Source organism: Rhea americana, unplaced genomic scaffold (genome assembly GCF_003343005.1).
Source record: "Rhea americana isolate MKP2758 unplaced genomic scaffold, rheAme1 scaffold_172, whole genome shotgun sequence".
NCBI lineage: Eukaryota > Metazoa > Chordata > Aves > Rheiformes > Rheidae > Rhea > Rhea americana.
In genome coordinates this window covers 1651001-1671926 of record NW_028185839.1, presented here as the reverse complement: position 1 = coordinate 1671926, position 20926 = coordinate 1651001, and the positions used below count along the sequence as shown (strand labels likewise).

Sequence of the window (20926 nt, the reverse complement as noted above, 5' to 3'; positions counted from 1 at the left end):
CAGCCCCCAAACCTTCAGTGGCTTAATAAAGCTGGAACGTAGTAAGCATTTCTATAGAAAATGAAGATAGAAGAGCAGAATCTAGCTTACTCTCTTAGCTGCCTCGTCTTTGTGCTTTATAAGTGAGAAGCAATAAAAGCTGATTTACGTCATTAAAGCCAGCAGATGTGACTGATATACACACAGACGGCAAATCAGCTGACTAAAGAGATGTTGCTTTTACTGCTAGTTCTTTGGAAAGGAACCATATTATCGGGGAGGATGCTGAGCGATAAGGGGTTAAGTTGGCAGAGGACTGAGAGTCTGTGGGCGCTGTGTTTTCCACCTGCCATTTGTGTGGTGGATATTATAGGGCAGACAAGCTTCGACACTGTCATTTTTCTTATTTGCACTGGCCTCGCTCAGGGCTGTTTATTTGGGTTAGGCGGGGGCGTCCTGCAGGCCTGGCGGTGTTTGYGCCGAATCCTCTCCTCTCCCCAAGTGATGATGGAATGTGTAAATGAACAGCATCTGCCTCTGCCCTCCTGTTGCTCAGCATCCCCAGAAATGCATTGTGAAAAGGGATTGAAATAGCAATCAAATGTCAGTGCTGCGCCAGATAAGTACGGGCAAAGCCTGCTTTCCTGATGCAAAAACAAAGACAGTGTTACACAAAGCTGAGTTTCTGTAGCAGGGCGTTTSAGGGAGCAGTCTGAACCGGCTCCCTGTTAGCAGTGTGGCTCTGGCTGTTAGTGTGGTACTGGATGATGGACTTCATGGTTTCATGATCTGGGTGAGTGTCACAGCTTGAGTTATATGTAAACAGTGCCTTGTTCTCTGCTCAGACCCCTGGACTGTGTTTCACTCACAGCCCCCTGGGTCCGTGCACTCCCTACATATTCCTCTGTATGTCCTGGGTATTTTTTCCCTACCCAGATGCAGAGATGTACCACATTGAGTTAATGGATGGGTTTTTCAAGTCACATCAGGAGATTCTGGTTCCTCCCCAGTGAATCCTACAATATTGAACATCCTTGAACAGATGAGGGCTAGGGAACTGAAAWTTGAGGATTATAGATAAATAAAGAAAGATGAGAGGGCGTAGGGTGTCTCAGTTACTMTTTTTAGCTACTTGGAGGCATATTAAGAATATTCTGAATTCTGGCATCAGTATGACCTAAACAGGTGACTTCATCAAACAGTTCAGCAGAGCTCAGAAACCTTGGTTGGGAGAGGCAAGAAACCAGAGCCCCACCAGTCTCTCTGGGAGGAGACAACTGACAACTAATAGCAAACTAATAGCACTAATTAGTTAGCACTAATAGCTAACTAATAGCAAACATCCCTCGATTCCTTCCTCATCAACAGCTTTCTGCAAATCTAACATCTTTATAGGCAGCAGAATAAGGGTAGGAACCTCTTCAAGCAAGGAGCAAGCCCTTCATGTTATCATATATTGGGCACAAATGAAACAATTATTGAAGTCTGAGAATGGCTTTTGATTCCTTTCTGCTAGACAAATGCAACTGGGTGCTGGCCTGAGTTGTTGTTAGCCCATCTTCCCCAAAGTCCACATTCCCATCACACTGAATGACACATAATGGGGAAAACACAGCAGTGAGTTTTCTTGCATCTTTTCTGTGTATTTAATTTGTTTGCATTAATTGCACTCCCTCTAATATGAGGGAGTGCACAGGTCCCCACTAACTTTATTTCCAGATGGTATTTTGAGCCTAATGTCACAGTAGGAAGTTATAAAAGCTCTTCCAGAGCAAATTACCTAAGGAATCAAATGGTTCCAGTACCACACATGAAAATGAATTTCTTTTGCCTGAAGAAATAGGTTATACTCCTAGCTTGAGCCTGACTCAGGAACACGTGGCCTTCCCATACYTCTCTGCACCATGGTATGACAGTTTCCTTAAATTTGTTTTAAAAGCCCACCTATCCATATCTGCTCTCTTTTTGGATAGAGAGTCCCTTTAACACCCTTTGAAAATGTGCAGGTCAGCTAGAAAGGGAAAAAAAAACCCAAACCACTCTACCTTTATCAGTGCAAGGAATCGTTACCTGGGAGTGCAGGACTTGATTTTGACGATATGGAGGAGGACAAATCCCCCAGGATTTCAGAGTCAAGGGGGGATGGATTGACAAACACGCATCGCTCTAGTACCACAGCGAGCCTAAGAGGATCTCCGAGCAGTTGCTGGCTATGCAGTATCCCACAAAGAAGTGTCGAGGCCTCCAAGACCCGGCTGACACTCACCGTGGTTTCATCTTCATGGAGCACCTGGTCGTAGCCACTCAGCGCGACACAGAAAATGATCGCCGTGACGTCCTCAAAGCAGTGAATCCACTTTTTGCGCTCTGACCGCTGGCCTCCGACATCAAAGAGCCTAGGATACAGGAGAGGAGCCATCAGTACTCTCCCTTCGTAGGGAAAGAGGAAACTTTCCTTGGAAGGCTCCAAACATGGAGCAACAGATCTTTAACCACTGGCTCAGCCTCCTCCTCCAAGGTCTGGAGCCCGAGGARGAGAGGAACAGCAACAACCGGGGACGTGTATTCACGGGAGAGCCTTGGCAGTGCCAAAGTGTGCCCAAGGACCTGGGGAGGTTGAGCCTGTGCTTTCTTCAGGTTTACATACTCTAACTACTGTATATGCGGCTTTCTGTCTCCATCCTGTCTTCTCTCTGCTGGCTGACTTCATGAGTGTTGATATATCGAGTTAACTACACAACTGACTCATTTTGGAGAAAAAGTTTGGCAAAGTATTTTTATACTTCTGAAGCTTCATCAGACTTGGGACCAATCCCATACTGGCTCTCCAAACAAGAAGGTGTCCTTTGGCTTAGAAGAAAGTATAGGGAGGTTGAAGGACTTCATAGACTTGTTAGATAGATTTTCAGGATAGGATTGCAAAACATTTCATATTGTTGACCCCCAGAAATGCAGCATCCTTGGCAGTGGAAGCCATCAATAAGTTAAACAGCAGTTTAATGATTTCTCTGTTGTGAATTATGGGGAAACACTGACAAATATGTGCTCTGAAAACTTACCATGGCATGCCCTTTTAGACTAACCTGAAGTGGAGGTTTTTGAATGTGAAATGGGTTTCTACGATGCCAGTTGTTTTGACCCTGGTTCGAAGGATATCCTGCTCCGTGGGCTGGTAGTCTGCAGCTCCGATTCGATCTAAGCTGTCTAGGTAGCTAAGAGGAAGAGAAAAGAGAAAACAAAAAGACGACAGATAAGAATAAGACACACATTAATCTTTGTCAATCTCAGATGAATCCCTCAGCTTCCTATTAATCATTTTCAATCTCATTTGTCATGGCTCAATGTACCGTGGTTAAGGAAAAAAAAATCCTGTTCTGGGAAAAAAGAAACCTTAACGAACCCCACTAACCTAAGTACAAARTCTGACAGTGAACTGAAAGCAGGAAATGAAGTGTTCCTGTATTGTGAGTCCTGATGCCTATCTGTGAAAATACCTAGTTTTAATATTTCTTACTATTTTTATTCCCTGAAAGAACTAAGGTCCCTGTCAGTTGGTTGTGCGAGATGCTGTATACACCCCTGCTTTTCTGTAAGGGCTTATTTAAAACCTCGCAGCCTTTCCAGATRAGAGACTGCAGCATATAGGTCCTCGTTCCTGGAACAGCGGGTTGAGTCACCCTTGGGAGATGACGGTGGGGGGAGTATGGGCGACTGGCTCAGTTGAGATGCCGTGCTTTCAGCTCAAATTAGGTGAGCTCAATCTGTCCAAGTGAGTCATAGTTTCAGTCCGAAACTGCACACAGGTCTGTGATCGCAGGAGGTACAATTCCTGGACAAAATCCGGGAGCCAGATTAGATGTTGATCAGTGGTTGTAATAAGGTGTTTTTTGCAGGAAATAAAGATTTAGCTTTCTAAAATGCTTTGATACTTCTGAAACATTTAACTTTATTCTATTTTAGGCTTAAAATCTATGACTATAGGCAACTCCTCCATAGACTGGAGCTTTGGGTATGAAGTTGCAAGTTCTGGTGTGAAATCTTTAGGTAGAGGAACTCTACTGTTGCATATATATTACCACAATGCATTTTTTTTCATCCACATTCAGAACAAATTTTCAAAATAACTCAGCCCAACTAAATATAAAATATAGAGAAAAGAGGAATTTAATTTTGATTACAATTTAATATGAATTATAAACACAAAGTTGTGCCACACAGCAAAGTCTTTTCCACCACCCGTGGGCTGCACGCAGACATTACAGTTCCTCTCAAAGGAGGTATGGTGTGCAGTGCTGGGAAACAAGGCCTAAACGTATACTTCCAGCTCCAGGAGCATCAATCTACTGCATGTGAGATATATTCGATGTACTGAATATTACGAAGTAGATCTGTGTGTCTGTGTGTGACCAGTGGTCTTGTCCTTTGGATTTCTGTGCTTCCCGCGGCCTGGGATGTTGCCCGAAGAGACACTTGGGCAGGAGAGTACAGGATGGGGGCAGGAGRGGACGATAGCCATTAAAGCATTAGTGGGATGCCTGGCAGCTTTGCCCAATGTAGCTTGCAGAAAATAAATGATACTAAGAGAAGTCATGTTGTTGTATGTAAAGAAAAGACATTGTTAACCCAAATGAGTGCAAGTTTATCAGTGAGTGGAACAAAGTATGAGTTAGGATCATTCACATAAAACAGCCATGAGGTTTAGCTTGGCTTTCTCTTTCAGTTTATTCTAAATGTATTTTTTTTTTTTTTTTTAACTTAGAGTGTGGGTTTGGTGCTGATGAGTAAACTAGTCACACTGACTTGGTAGTGAGTATGCTTCCCTATTTGCCTTGCCAAAGCACACCCCACTTGGCCTGAAATACGGCCTGCCGCTCACGCCGTGGGGAGCTCACAGGGCTTTGGCACGTCACCCACCCTGACCCTCCGCGCGTCCCTCCGCAAGCTCGGGAGTGCTGTCAGCACGTTTGGGCCAGGTCCCCAAGCCCTCTGCAACGTTGCTCTGCAACGCCCTGTACTGCTGATGACCATGTTTTTCCTGCTGCAGCAGAAAGCAGAGGAAAGCTTTCCGTTTGCATCCTGGGGGGGTGCTTCAGCCCAGAGCTCGTGAGCAGACAGAGCCTCGTGCGCTGGAGCTGTGCAGTCCCTGCCACCCCAGGGCACTCAGTCCTCCAGGCTTTCGTGCCTACTCCACTACCTTGGAAAAAACAGCAGACAAACTCTAYGCTAAGATGAAAAACAAACCTCAGCCTGCTCAGGTCACGTATTTTGGCCACTCATCATTTCATTTTTTGTTTTTACTGAAGAATTGCAAGAATCACATCACTCAAAGAAATGCATGTGAGCTAAGTAGACTTATTTTTGCTGTGCCCTTCTTCAAGCATTTAAAAACATCATGGCTTTATGACAGATGCTCCCTCAATAGCTTTATGATGGGCCATGGATACATGAATGGGGCTTCACTGGCTAATCTTTGAAATAAGATCCTTCGCCGTGATGGCTGCAGCCACGATCACTCATCTATTCACAACTAGTGGTCAACTTCTGTTGTTTAGGAGACAGCTGCATTTCCTCCCATGTCCCCACAGACCGAAATGGCTCTGCAGCATCTTTGCTCAGAGACCCAGGCTTTCCTGTGTCCTCAGGAACAAGATCTTGCATCCTTCAAGGTGACAGTAAAAAGCAGATGTTTAAGAGGCAGAGGAAGCTTCTTTTCCTCATGCACATCTTGGCAGTACCCTGGAGACCTTTACCTATTCCTCCATGTTCATTTTCTGTGTTTTCCTATGTTTCAATGTTTTTGCTAATTATTCTTGCCCTTGAGATGCTCTTAATTCTGGGAGTGCTGCAAATGTCCGGTAAACCAGCCAAAGGACTCAGCGACGCAGTGGCAGCCCAATGAGGGAGGAGTTCGTTAGAGTAATTATGCTCTTTGAAGTGCAGGGATTTGGTTGTGAACGGAAGCGTCCTTYAAACCCCGCGCCACGCTCTGGGCCTGCAGGTGGTTCGGGCTCTTGCTAGCGACGCGCACGGCTGTGGGTCGCAGCCAGCGTGTCCGGGGGCGCGTGGGCAGCGTGTAGCTCCTCCACGCAGGGCTCCCTTCGGCTGCGTCGCAGCAAATCTGCGCCCTATGTTATTGCATCCTTGCCGAAAGCTTTGCATCTGCTCCAGTGCTTGTTGAGGGCACGATGCAGCAAAAGGTGCCTAGATCTACCCCGTCCGCTCCAGTCTCTCCAGCCTCCAGTTTGTGGGAGACCGTGCAGCTTGCCAGCCTCTAGAGGGGGCAGGAACAAAGCAGTAGAGGGGGAAGAGTGGAGCAGGATCCATCCCATCCAACCGCTTGTCTCTAACCAAGCTTCCAGTCCCAGTTTGGGCTGTCTCCACAGGAAACTGGGCCCAGTTGGATTACAGCCTCTTAACACCTATTGGGGCATGGAGCAGCTATGCCCGTGGCTGTCCGGGCACTGCTTCCCCGTGTTTAACAGGAGCCCTGGGCCGTGCCAGCAGAGAGAAAACCTCAACGTCCCCGGCCTTAGGTGAGCTGAGCTCTGCGAGGGTCTGGTAGGTCGGAGTCGCTCCCATGCTACGGCACCCCGGCGGCCGTGGCTCCGTCTGGCCAGCCTGGGGCTCAGATCCTAGTGCTTCCCAACCCACCCTGGGCCATTTTGGTTAACTCCTCTCCTTTTACTCATTTACAGCTTTTCTAATCCTTTCTGCCATTCTTCAGGTGTTTTTCAATATATTATCTGTCACCAGGCTCTGTATTTTGTCTGGCCTGGTGGTCTTAATGAGGCATCAGCCTTCAGCCTATATAATAGTTTCAGTGCTGTCTTGGGGGCTGCATCCCAGAACTGCTTACTCTCTCCGCTGCTCTGGCCTGGAATTTCTCCTGTCTCAGGCTGCAGCAGATTTTTTTCCACCGGACATTGTCGCAGCCAAGCGGGACCCAGAATACCAAGTTTAATGGCTCTTGTAGACCTGAGCAGGAGAAGCGGGCCACTGTGCGGCTGTCACGCTCGTGTCCAGCTGCCGAAACGGGAAGCTGTGCGCCTCAGGCAGGCYGTTGTTGAAATTCGGGGCTGATTTTAGCTTCTCGCTGTTCTCGTCGGGCCCTGCTGGAAGTACCCCTAAGGTGTCAGACGGGAGCTGGCGCTCCCTGCCCAGGCTGGTTGCAAAGACCTGCTGCAAGGATCTCTGCCACACTGCGGGATGCATACACCCACGTGCCGGCTTCCGGCAGGGCCGGGGGAGAGGCCGTGCTGCGTCTCGGGTACTGTTTATTTGGGATGAAGGAAGTTGGGGTGGGGAGAAAGCGCTACGCAAGGCATTGGATTACAGCACTCCTGATAAACACTTTGAACTGCGGATCTAAAGGCCAAACTGTTGCTGGAGATAATTAGCTGTCGCAGCCAACAGTCCTGATGACACATAATCCCCTCAGAAGTCAGCGTCTGTTTAACTAGCAGAAATAAAAGCACTTTGGAGGACGTGGAGTAAGTGCTCAGCTCTCCCCGCTCTACGTCATTCTCGTCGCGCTATGCTGGCACCAGAGCTCCTTCTACTTTACAGGCTCCAGGGTTTTGCAGACTGGAGCGGATGCATATCTGAATTGACACATCAGCTCTTATTTGCAGCAGGGCTGCCCAGCGCTTGCAGGGGTTAAAATAATAATAATAATAAAAAAAGCTGAAGAAAGGTTAGAGGTTTTCGAGTACATGAGTAACCCTCTAGCATTTATACTCCTGAGTTGAGCAGCTCCATTACTGCTTCTATCTTTTATCTTAAATGCTTTGTTTTGAAGCAGATTGCAGGTTTCTGAGTCATTCAGTTTATCAGGCTCAGAGAGGTGAAACCCAACTATATTATGCTGCTAAAAGCAAAACGCATGAGAAGTGGCATTTCCTGAATGTAGGGAGAGGAGCAGACTGAACTGAGGCTACAAAATRCAGATGCTCTGTAAGGACTACTTGATACTGAGTATCTTCACACAGTAACATCCAAAATAGGGAGTAAATATAGTCTTTTATGCCTTCATTTGCTGTTTTCAACACCATGTGAGAGCAGTACTGTTGATGCCAGATACATGGCGGGAAAAGGACTGTTGTATGAATTATCCTATAGGAACAGGCTGGTGGTCACCTGCATGATGGTGGCCAGTACTACGTGCGATGCAGGGAGGGGGACCCCTTCCCAAAGCACATGGGAAACTTCTGCCAGGTTTGTGCCATCTTTGCCAAAGGCTCCAYTGGCAACTATCACGGATGAAACAGTGTAGTGGAGATATCTGGCTTTAGGGCTGCAGTCAAAGCAGGATGCCTGCAGCTTGGCTTACACAGATGTACTCACAAGTGTTGATGTTAATGGCAGTGAAATGGTTAAATCTCTGGGTTTTTCATGGTTTTTTGCCTCTAAGGTGACATCTTTGCCATCCTTTTGCAAGCAGCATCAACTTGCTGTGCCCCAGGCACTCCAGCAACCCGAGCTCCCACACTCTGCACTGCGCTGCCGTGCTAACGCAGTGCGAGCCTGAGCTCACGTCCTCCGGGTGCAGTAAGCCACAGTGCACCGGTAACCACAGCCACATGCCTTGGTCTAGAGTCACAAATAAAGGTGTGACAGAGCAAGCCAGGACACAGTGGCATCTTCCAAGATGTTCCTTTGGCTGTCAGCCTTGGCCTCAGCCTGTGTCTCCTCCGTGAAAAGGGCCCTGTGTGGAATACTCTGGCATTTGTTTTTTTGGCTTGTGTTATGTTTGATTGAAAAAGTAGATCATCATTTGTCAACAGAAACAGTTGAGTCACCGCTGGGTTATTTTCTACTCTATATACAGAGATGCTTGATGGTTATCTCCAAAATTGCGTCATGGTGACTGCTGGCAAAGGCTGACTTTTTAAACAAGCTTGTCGTGAGCAGGATTCATCTCACCTAGCTTTAGATGCGTATGGGCAGGTGTCTCTAGACAAGCTGGTTGTACTATGCKCCTTATAGCTTGTGGCAGAAATGGGCACTTTTAATGTCTGTTGTTTGCATCCGATATTAGCTTGTACCCACCTACTTCCTCTCCTTCACTGAGGAACAGATAGCTACATTCAATACTGTAGAGTGGGGAATCAGATGAAAAGCATTGGGCCAAAAGAGTGTCAGTAGTGACTCTATAAAAACATACAGTAAACTCTTATAGTATCTTCCACCAGAAGAGAAAAAATGTGTGGGTGCTGCTTCCAAAAGGTGTCATACAGCTCTCAGCGTGGCTACTCCAGGCAGCCAGTTCTGGGCAAACACCCAGAGGTTGTGGCACAACATCGTYTTCCCTGCAGACACCGTTCCCAGCCATATCTGCTATATTATTTTCGGGCAAGGGGAAAACCAGCCCACTATCAGAGCACAGCTCTCATCCAGCACGCACAGCTGTGATATAACACACATCTTAAATAATCACCAGTTATGAAATGCTTGAAACGTAGCCAAGCAGTCGTATTGTGTCCCTTCCGAAATCAATAGCTCTGCGTAGGAAATGCTGCCCGCGCACACACGTGCACAGAGACTCTCTATCCTCGTAATGAATGCTAGAAAGTGTTAAATGCTGCTCATCGCGCGCTTCCAGGTGAGTTAGCACAGGCAGGAAGGAAAAACTGTAGAGGTTAAATAATTCAGTTAAGAGGAAGGGAGGATTAGCTGGCATTTTCTGAGCCTAGTTCAGAGGAAGGAGGGCTTGGGACTTTTCTTCTTGACCTTAGGCAAGCTGCTATGCGCTCCTGGTTGCATTCCCTGCTCCACCAGCCTCACCTCTATGGGAATCCCATGAAACGACYGGACAGGTTTTGTCATCCTGCTGTGGCTCCCGATGCTAAATCCTCACCTCACGCCTGACAAGATGAGACSCTGGCGTGGATCCATTATAACAGCCGCTGCCCCCCTCTCCCCGGCTCCCCTCCGTAAAATCCAACAGTTGTGTAAACCGACACTGTTTTTAGCATGGAAAAGTCCAAGCAATTTTCTCAGCATTAAGCCACTGGAGAGAGAGAAATGAAAAACATCCCGACCACTGGAGAATGGGAGTTTGGCTGTTCTCTGGCTGCTAGAGCTAAAAGCAGCAGCGACAGCGAGCACAGTCCAATCGATCAGAGTTATTTTCCCTGGCGAACTCTGCTGGATGGTCTGGGCTCTCACTGTGCCCTCCTGGGAAACAAGGACGATGTTCTCTGCTGTGACAGCGTGGTGCCAAATCTGGACAGAAGGGATGCCACACTGATGCACTTCTTACCTGCACCGAAGGGTGGGAGCCTGCTGCTGGTGTGGGGCCCGGGCTGCGTGTTCGCGTCCTGCTGGCTGTGAAGGCACGGAGGCGTCCGGGCCAGAGGAGAAGGGGAGTCACGCAGCAGGCTGGACAGACCTCGCGCGTGAAGGTCAGCTTGGGCAGTGTCGGCACCGGCAGTACGGATAGGCAGGGGGAATTGTAGGTAAGGATGAACAAAAGCAGCTTTGTAGTTTAGCTGTCCTAGTTAGAGTTGCAGTTTTCCAAGGTTCAGTTAGATCTGGACTAATTTTTAGCATAGCGTGTTGATGGGCTCTAATCTTTATATTTTTTAGCCTTCATGGGTTTTTCTTCCATAAGTTTGTCTGGGCACTTTTTGAGCATATGTCAACTAACAGTTACGTCTGCAGCAAGAAAGCTTAACTACTTTGTGTGTGTGTGTGTGTGTATGTGTAAAAACTGCCTCTTTTTTGTTTTAAACTCCATGTCAGAATTTAACTTAGTTAATTATTGTATGGGAACAGTTATTTTCTTCCCCATTCACCACATGTTGTTCTGAAGGCCTCTACCTACCCCCTGTTGAGCATCTCTGCTCCAACTGAGAGAGGCCTCTTCTCCTGAAACCTTTCTCTATGGAAGCTCCTCTGAGTCTTTGACCATATCAGAAGGAGTTCTCCAGTTTTCCTAAATCCTGTCGGAGATGGAGAAAGGAGGGAGCTAGAACTGCTTTGCTCTGCGTGTTGCTATCTGCTTTACGGCCACTTCATACTCGGTTACTTTGAGAAGCCGGTGGCGTGCCTGTGGCCCCGCTCGTGGTTACTGCACGGTCAGTAGATCTGACCAGTCTGTTAGTGGTCGTGCAATCCTTTTTAGGAGCTTACTCGAGTCAGCGATACAGTTTATATAATGCCTCTGTGATTTAAATTGTTGTTTAATGCAGAGCTGCTGACCGCAGGACACACTCGCATTTGTTTTCAGTAAATTAAGAATTTTTATGGGGGTGAGTGGATCTTTCCAGCAGTGCTCCATAAATCCGAGCACACCAGAATGACACAGAGCTAAAGCTCTGCAAGTTCTTTGGGAGCCTTTTCTCCTCCTGTGGCCCTGCACGCAAGTGCCTTTCCATGCCAGGACAGACGCAAACCCGACGCAAACTCCAGCCAAAATTGCTGATGGCTCAACAGCTCCACTCTAGCTGTTGCTTTATGTAGGCATCTACTTATTTCTTATGCTCAGCTCCGAAGGAATATAGCTGAGCTAGAGTAGGGATGAAGCACGGTGGGACCCAGCACCCTGGAAGTGAGCAGGATCTCTCTCTAAACCTTTAAGCAACAGAGTAAGCCATGGCTTTGATGCTTTCTTTCACAAACACACTCCAGTGACTGCGATTACAAACCTGCTGATGGCTCGTGGCTTTCTATCTTGAAAAAAAGGAAGAGGAAGGCTAAAAATAAGTCAGAAGGAGTTTGGGATAATGAAGGGCTTGTAAGGAGCCCTGGTGGGGGACYGGGTGCCTCTGTGCTGCAACAGGCCTCCTGGCATGATTGCGACAGGCAGCTGATTCACCCACRTCAGTGCTGCCATCACCCAAAGAAGCTGCTCAGCCCAAACACAGGAGAGAGACAAACCAACCCATCTTGCAGCAGATCCCTGAATGAACAAGCTGACCAGGTTACAAGGGCTTGCTAGCCACAGTTAGCTACAATGAACAGCAGCTTATTTGATTTGGCCCAAGGCAATCTTGCAAGCTAATTACTCCAACCCTGGAGAGCAACAGCCACGACCACAGATGAAGCCAATTCTGCAGACTTCAACCTTTTGAGCAGTCATTRGCCAGAGATATTCATCAGGGTGTGAAGGGAGGCCCAGGACATATTTAAATGCTTGTGGCAGGAAGGAAAGTAGCATTAACATCTTTTTTAAGCAGAAAGGAAAAACTAGGTATGCAGCTGTATTATTTTTGTAGTGCTATGTGTCGCTATCYGTGGCAGGAATAGCACTGGTGGGGTGATTTAGATCTAACACTACAAAGGAAAGCATTAGTTAATGAGATCTGAGCTCTCCCATCAAGCAGATAGAGGGTGCCCATAGCTGGGCAACAGATAATTATGAGGAGTGGGGTGGGTTTCGCTCTCTGAAGCTGACTTCAGTCAGTGGCCTCTTTTATATGTTTACTCGCAGAGTTGCTGAGGCAGATGGCTTGCTGGTGATATWACGGGAATTATGTTACTGAATATGCCCTTTGTCCATTTTCCTGGCCTGTTAGCAAGCTATAGGGATTTCCTTTCTTGAACCCCATCTATGCATCCATGCCAGAGACTGTAGGCATGGAAATCAGCAAATTTCAGACCTGTGTTGTCTCCTAACTCTGCCATGAACAGATGTGACTCAGTGCTAGGAAAAACAAAACCTAAAAAGCTCACCCTTGGCTGCACACTAAAAATGTCTTAGTTAACCCAGACATAGGTGGATCTCCTGGGTCTATGAATCTGTGCTATGCAAATAGACTTTCTGCTACTTCCCAGTTGCTGCYGCGCTGAGAATCCTCTGAGAATGGCTTTCCTTGCGATATTGCAGCATTTTGGTTTCAGTCCAGGCCAGATCCAAAAGCAGAGATACGTAAGGGAAAATTCTCAGCAAAAAAGTTTCTCCTCCCCAGCTGTCACCTAGGCCAGGCTGGGCTAGCTAGATGTTTTGGATGACTGCTGACCACAAATGTCTCCTTTCCTTCTGTCAAGTTCTTGTGGCAYGAGCAACCACAGAGTGATCTGTGGCTAATTGTAGCCACCTGTTGCCACTTAAAAAGCCCTGAAAGATGAGGCTTCTGCAACCCACCTAATACRAGTTCGGGTTTCTCCTGCAGTTGCCTAGTTACTATGTTCACAGTGTTTCCAAAGAGCTGCTTAAGACAGGAGAGTCCTGTGTCTCTACRCTATCCCTCAGGGAGGGGAATCCTCCACCGGTAAGTACCGTCTGTTAATAATAATAGTGATATAATATAATAATAATAATAAGATAATGCCTTCTTCCAGATGCTGTTGAATGAGGGAACTAAAATGCCATCAAATTGTGTATGGCAATTTAGATTGCCCAAGCAGTTGGTTAGTAGAAAAGTTTTCCCCTTCATGTTTTTGCTGTTAATCCCCCAAAGCAACATGTAGGGAATTATGAACTAGTAATCCATTGACTTACAAAGCTCTTAGCTCCATGCCCTAGTTTAAGATGCATCAATGTTATGCACATAACAACATCAGCCTGTAATACTCAGCGTGGGCCCGCCGGGCCCCAGAGGTGGTGTGGGTTTGTGGGAGATCAGAGGACAACACTTCCCATGCATGTCCTTYTGTAGGGGCTAAGGACAACTACTGTCTCAGTACTTGAGGCTGTGCAGAGACTTTTCTACATGCCCTGGGGACACGTCCCTGCCAGAAACAGGCTTTATAATGAGAAAATTTGGCACAGTCTCTACTGTCTTCCCACGGACCTGCCCATGCTCATGTCTCTTGGGAGCGACCTGCAGGCCGATGTGCCACAGTAACCCCRGCAGGCTAACCAAGAGTCTGCGCCTGTTTGGTGGAGATAAGTTTAAACTGACCCAGGAGTACTTCATTTCCAGTGGGAGAATGGAGCTGGCCCGAAGTGGTGTTAGGACTGGAAAATATCAGGAATCCTTCCAGATAATGTGGACTTTATTGCCAGTAAAAAGCTTTTGGTGAGCTTCCTCTTGGCTGCAGAATGGAAGGAGAGCATCTAGGACAGATGGCTGGTTAGCACAAACATGTTGCTTGCCTAGCCYTGTGCTGCTGCAGTCGCTGCTGCTATACTACCTGACTTCTGGGTGATTGATTTGTACCCCCAGCCTCGCAATGGAGTAGGGAAACATTGTTAATCACACTTCATTCACGAGGAATGTAAGTATTAAAAGGAAAGACCGCTTGCCTGAGGACAAGACAGGAAGTCTGTAGCAGAACTTGGAAGTCAATTTGGGTTTCCTAAATCATAGTCAGGAGCTTTATCCACAAGACCATCTTTCTGCATTAAGTTTTATAACCTTGAAGCAATATTTTTCACTGCTTTATTAGGGGTTTGCCCAAGTAGGGGCAGGTACTGTAGAGCTAGTAGAAATTTCTTTTCTTTTGCAAGGAACATATTGTCTTACATAAAGAGCAGCCCATAAAATTGTGTTACAGTTGATGATTAAATTTTAAGTTAACTCAAGAATTTGAATAGAGATAATATAATTTTTCCTGGTAAAYGAAGAAGGCTGAAAATGGATGCTGTCATATACTTTGCTCCACCCAATATAATTTCATGTGTTTCTATGTGGATTTTGATATGTTCTGCAGATCAATGACACTGCATTTAAGCACAAGCTAAGCAGTAATTACAGATGCATGCACAATTTATTCATCTGGTGGCACTGCACCAGCTGATGGAAGGATCAGCCATATCCAATCGATGTTTGAAGCTGCTCAAAATAAAGAGCATTTTTTGCTCTCATTGGCAAGTGAAAACAAAAATAACCCCCGAATCTCAGTAATACCTCTCTTCTGCCCATAGAGGGAATGCTGCAGGATGGGTTTGGGTCTGTTCTTATCCACMTCTCTGTACTGTTACCCATGCTAGGCTTCGCACACTGATATATTGTTCATGTTGGGTCTCCTTTGTGCATTCACTGCTCATTGCTGAGGAGTAAGACCCGTCTTAGGGCTGAGATTTGTATTTATGAGAATTAAGGCATGAATAGGTGGGAAAACAGAGTGGAAGGAGTAGTGTGGAGGAAGGAGATGGGGGAGTAGGCAGCCAACGTTCCCCAAGATCACCTTCCACATGCCGGATGGTGTCCAGGTGTGGTGCGTGTAGACTGTGAGCYAGTGCAACATGCTACACTGCAGGGCCCAGCTGGAGGAGCGCGGCACGAAGGGAGCAGCTGGGGGATTGCAGTCGTCACTGCAGAGGTGTGTAATGTGCTCCTGTTGTTATGGGAACACAWGGCAGGCGATGTAAGGTAGTATGTTTAAAGGCAAATACTGGATTTCATCCAATTTTTATTCAGGTTCTCCCTGCTGACGTGCGCTACATGTTCACAGAGGAGCTTTCCCCTGCCGTGGAGAAAGCCCACTTGCTCCCTGCAGGCATGGCAAGACAGGAAGCACCACCTCAGGCTGCTCTGCAGGGAGCAGTTTGAGGGCCAGGCCAGCTCTTGCACTGGAACTTCTGGTGCTAGTGCCTAGGGCAGGACTTTGAGATGGAGATGCCTTGGTCAGCCCTACATGAAAAGTTCTTGTCACACCGACACAAAGGAGCATTGCATCAAGCAGCGTCAGTAGGGTCAAAGCAAAACCTACAGCCTTTCCCATGGTACATTTATTCTGGAAGTAAAGGATGATAAAGGATGGGATGACTGGACCAAACAAGGCAGAGGCAGAGCTTTGGGCAGCTGTTTCAGGTGCTCTGGTGGATGTCTGTGGGCATGGAGCCCAGCTAGGGCAGCTGGAAATGGTCCCAGCTCTGTGTTGCTGTGCTTAGGGGAGGGGGCAGCCCTCAAGGTGCAAGTTGGAAAGATCTTTTAGGTGTGTGCCGGTCATCAAGCACAGAAAGTCAGAGAAGCCTTTGCTAAAATAAAGAAGTCATATGGGCAACCTCTGTGCATTTTCTATTTACTATCAACTATTTTAAGCAAATTTTCTGAAGTCGCCCATAGCAATCTGAATAGCCACAGTACAGCTGAGCCTCATCTCCCCACCTGCAGAGCGAAATTCAAAGGAAGCAACCAATTCAGCTGATACTGGAAAGCACTAGCAGGTGGAAAATCCACCCAGTTCTGCCTAGAGAATAGTAGTAGGTGGAAAGAGATTGGTCAGATAAGGAAGAAGCTTGCCAGGAGGCTGCCCGGAGGCATGCCCAGGTTGCCCTCGTCTGGGGCAGTACAGTGCTGAAAGGTCTTCTGGGTCACTCCTGGGACTTGTTATTCTTTTGGTGAGTCTATTTGTAACTTATTTCTTGTTGTTTGTGTCATTTTTTTGTTTACGTGTTTTTGCTCAGTAAGATACTCCGCTAGGGATTTTTTTAATGCAAAGTTGCTGCTACCAACTTTAGTTTAATTTGAACAAAGATTTTTACCTGGACTCCATTACCAGTTCTAACTCTCAACAGCTGTGTCAGCCTCAAGGTCCTGGGGACTTGCTCCTATTCCTACCTGTTGAAGATCTGGCTTCCCAGTTCAGTGCTTCTAATGTTGTGGATTGCAAGAGTCTGGAGCTGTTTAACTGAAAAAGCTTAAATTTGATATTGAGTCTACTCGGTAGGGTGGAATTGTTTGTACTTTTGTGAATGGGGATTTGGGAATGGTTCTTATGTTACTGTAAAAYACCAAGAGCAATACTGAGGGAGTGGGAAATGCTGATCTGTGCTATGAAAAGTACTGTTGGTGTCTCAGAGCTACAGCAGTTGCTCCTGGAATGTTTTGTGGCCTGGGCTTGCAATTTTGGAGCGCTGAATTTCTTTTCAAAACTGGTCCTCCCAAAGAACCTACTGTTCAATACCYGGGTGACAGTGTAGCCCAGCAGGGAAAGGGTTACAGCGATGCGAAGTGCATCACGATTCCCCAGCAAGAGGGAGGCTTGGACCAAATGCCAAAATCTGAACTGACATTTCCTTGGCTTGGCTCCATAGCGCGGTTCGTGCCTGGTTTCTTTTCCCTTGTATCTCTTCATTCCTTCCCTCCCAACAGCAGGGAGAAAGTTCTGCCTAACACCCAGCTCGGAAGCAATTCTCCCTTTTTTTCCTCAACAAATCTAGCCCCAGAAGAGGTCTCCAGGACCTCAGAGGAGGTGCTTTCCCTGAGCACTCAGGCGCTTTGCATGCAATCAAAATATCGGCAGTGGGGAAGGTGTGAGGACTTTGGCAGCCGGACCCATCTTCACCCTGCCTGTGCTCCCGCCTTCTTCCGCCCCAAACTGTGCTGCTGTGACTGAACTAACAAGCCCTGCTCAGAGGCCTTTGCCAGCAGCTTGAAGTGAGCTTGTGCCTGTCCACAAAAGGCTGGGCAGAGTTACCCAGGCACAGCATGGATCGCAGGGTGCCAGGATTTGCAAAGACATGCAGGAAATTGCAGGGTTTTCTGACGGGGGCTGGCAAAATAGGAGTTGTGGGTTTGTATCGCAGTGTTGCACTGGCAGTCTAGAGGCAAGAAGTGGATTTGCAAAAATGATGGGACCAACTTTATAGATGGTTTCAGTGTTATTGTTTCTAATAGAGAGTCTATGTAAAAGATACGGATGACTGAACTGATCTAATTGTAGCACTAGCTGGATGTGTTGCAGGGTGGAAAAAAAAAAAAAAAGAAAAGAAAAAAGACAGAAAATGCTAGGAAAAGGTCCAAAGTATGCCTAAAGTGTATCTGGGCCACTTGGCTAGTGCACCATCAGTCCAGCAGAACGGYACATGGGGGAGCATCGGCTGCTTTGCTTGCACTGAGGACACCCTTAATGTCTTCATCTACTCCTGGGGTGAAGGCATGGGTGCCGTCTGGCCACAGTCACGCTGAGATGTGGCATGAGACGGTGACATAGGAGCTGAGCAGCTGCTTGCGSATCTGTTGGAGCTTTCCCTTAGCTCCACTTAGGAATTTGCCCCTTTGGGCTGATTGAGGGAAGGGGTTTGCAAAATCCTCATCATTCAAGCAGGGAAGGCGAAAGACTAGCCTGATGTCTCTAGAATTGTCTCCAGCCCTGCTTACTACATCAAGAAGGAAGCCCCATATTTCCTTCTTTCTCACCTAGAAAGTAGTAGGAAATCAATAGGTGCAGGTTGAATATTGGCTCAGAACTTGACCTGGATAAGTGAGAAACAAAGTGGTGTTTGCTTCAGGGATAATTAGAGCTATTACATCAATTAGGCTGTGAAATGATCACTGCCTAGGGCTCCGCGAGTCAAATCCTGATTTTAGCACGAATGGCTTGGCAGAGCGCTGGGACTCTCCTCGCATGGAGGTGAACCTCGAACCAGCTTCCAACRTCTTCCTCTTCCCACCCACCTGGGGGCTAAGAGTTAGCTCGGTTCCCTTTAGCCCTCACTGCTCACACCGCTGCGTCCTTTGGCATCTCTTAAATAGGAGCGTATTTATTGTGCCCTGGTGCGTAGGGGAATATTGATCCCCACAATTGTCAAACTAGGAGCTGAGACAGGAGCTTTAACCACCCACTGACGGGCCCGTGGAGGCTCTCCAGAGGGCCTGGGAGATCTGCCTTCCTACCAGAGGGTGTGCTCAGCTCTGGGTGTCTCATCCCTGTCCTTGCCAAGTCTTGTGATTTTACTGCAAGCTACACGATATTTGCTACATTTTTTTTTCATTTTTTGTTCTCTCTTAAAGCCCCAGCCCCTCAAGACTGGATACTAGACAGACTATTTGCTTAAGGAAATAAAAAAGGACTTTTTAGCCCTTCTGTTAACAGACAAAAGGCTTTAAAACATAAGCCAGCAGGCTTAAGAAGCAGCAGATAGAAACAATTTTCCAATAGTTGTCTTAATATATATTAAAAAAGTAGGCTTTTTAGCTAAGCTCATGATTGGTTTTGGATTTAACTCATAACCTCAAACACCTGAGCATGGCAATACAGCATTTCTTCCTGGACCCAGCAGAGAGGAGAGGGAGGAATGGCCTTTGCTACCGGCAGCAGCTGGAGACCTCCAGCAGTGATTTAAACATTGTTTGCCTTTTCTGTGCCGCGCTCCCCGACAGATTGCGCCGCCCGAGCRCAGCACGCGCTCTGCGAAGGGGCAGGATGCAGGACACGGTAAACAGTGGAGGAGTCGCTCCTCCTTTAGGCTGCGGTCAGGCAAGGAGAATATCGCGCTGGGAACCCGGATGGAGGGAGAGGCTGGTGGAAATGTGCAGGAGGGAGAAAGAGATGAAGCCGTGCTGAGTGCGTGGATCTCCTCGCCCTCCCCTGCAGTGGCCTCCTCCTTAGCTGTTCYTCTCGGACAGCCCTGTCTGAGAGCTGTTGCTCCCCAAGGGCTGTTGCACACTCCCACGACTGCAGCAACAACCCTGTTGGGCCTTTTCTCTCCAGACCGGGGTGATTTCTGGGACAGGACACGGAGGGAGAATGGCAATTCCAGGCTCCTGGAGGTCCAGTCACTCAGTCGCCACTGGTGCCTGCAGACCTACGTGGAAGATGGTTTGCTCAGCCCCGAGTCTGGCTACAAAGAAATTCCTGCGTTCCTGCCATTCTTTGCCATTTAAGGCTTCCAAACGGACAGCAGAAACGTAGGAAAGCATGAGCAACCACTGCGTTTGCCTCCTAGCTCTTCCCTTGTCCGAGACGGTGCCAAATCTGATGCCGTTATGTAAAGAAGCWCCGTGGCAAGCGGTGATCCGCTGACAGCTTTGCCTGCTGACGCGTTGCAGACCTGTGGCGCCTTCCTCCCGTGCGCGGTTCGCAGCAGCCGGCTGGTCCCAACCTGGCCATAGGCTGCCTGCGAGAGGACCGAGCTTGGGAGCTYGCCGCAGGGCGCTCGGGGGATCGCTGAGCTGGAGGCTTTCTAGCTGGCACCAAGCRCGTATGAACTGCCCAGAGGGATATCTGCTGGGCTAGTGCTACCTGCCTCGTTAAAGTGCTTTAACCAGCAATCGGGGTGCCCCAGGAGCCTTGCTGATAGGAGACACCCCCTCTCCTGCTGTCACCTTGCATGAACGATARTATTTGTTGGAGAGCTGCAAGCACAGGCAATGCTGAACTGTGGGTTGCAATACGGGGAGGGAAGTTTGGGATCGCCGCGGTCCAGGCCGGGGCTGCCAAGCTGGGCTGGCTCTGCGGGAAAGGAGGCACAGGGTTTCTGAGGAAGCTCTGCTGGCTTCCAGGAGAGCTGGGACACCCCTCTCTGGAGCTGGGTCCCCAGAGGAGCCTTGCATGGCAGGGAGGCTGGATGAAAGACAAGGAGGTTGCGGGGGACAAGCCTGCCCAGGAGCCCGAGCAGCGCCTGCCAAAAGGCAGAGCCGTTAGGAAACGAGGGCCGCCGGCAGCACTACGAAGTAGCAATGAGAAAACACAAAAACCCCAACCCTTGGTGGCAGCCTGCCAGTTCCAGCTGGTTTCATAAGGACATTTCGGCCTAAAAATACACAAATATTCAGCCAAAAAAAGTCAAGTCTCTCTGTGCCGAATCTGTCACCCACAGCCCTTTGCAAGAAGGGAAGAAACTTGTGTCGAAACTGTCRATGAGAACGGGTTGTCCAGGGGTTAAGACTGTGGTTCAACACATTTCCTCTAGGATAAATCAAAGTGCTACCTTTGGGAATTGGTGGTGCTGGCTGTTCCCGTTCTCTAGGCAAAATAGAGAGAAAGGATTGCTTCCAAATGTTGGCACTGCCCTCCCTCCTCTGGGCAAAACCACCACGTAGGAGCTCAGAGCGTTTCGCGCTATGTTACAGCAGCCTCGCACCATGGACAATTCATTGCATTCGGTCCATGTGTTTTTCAAGGCCAATGTAATTTAAACTTTATGGGATTTTTAGGTGGTGTTTTCTTTTTTTTCAAGTCGTAAGCTAATTTCTGCACAAATTAACTTGAGCTGCCAACTTTAGTAGCCAAGTAGTGGCACCATAAGTAGCCTATTTATATCATCTTAAAAAAAAGGTGGCAGATTCAGGCACTCAAAATGCATCTGCTTGTAGGTTGGCACGGCGCCCAA

The 20926-nt window shown here is 47.8% G+C and overlaps 1 protein-coding gene across 1 annotated transcript in view; it reads right to left on the bottom strand.

Moving 5' to 3' along the window:
* The window catches only part of GNAO1 (G protein subunit alpha o1), a 145020-nt gene that overhangs the window by 24901 nt on the left and 99193 nt on the right, over nucleotides 1–20926 (bottom strand). Inside the window, exons 4-5 of the mRNA XM_085301137.1 lie at nucleotides 3063–3191; nucleotides 2246–2375 (exon numbers count right to left, since the gene is read on the bottom strand). Of these exons, the coding sequence (XP_085157263.1) occupies nucleotides 2246–2375; nucleotides 3063–3191 (259 nt within the window). The remainder of the gene's footprint in view (nucleotides 1–2245; nucleotides 2376–3062; nucleotides 3192–20926) is intronic.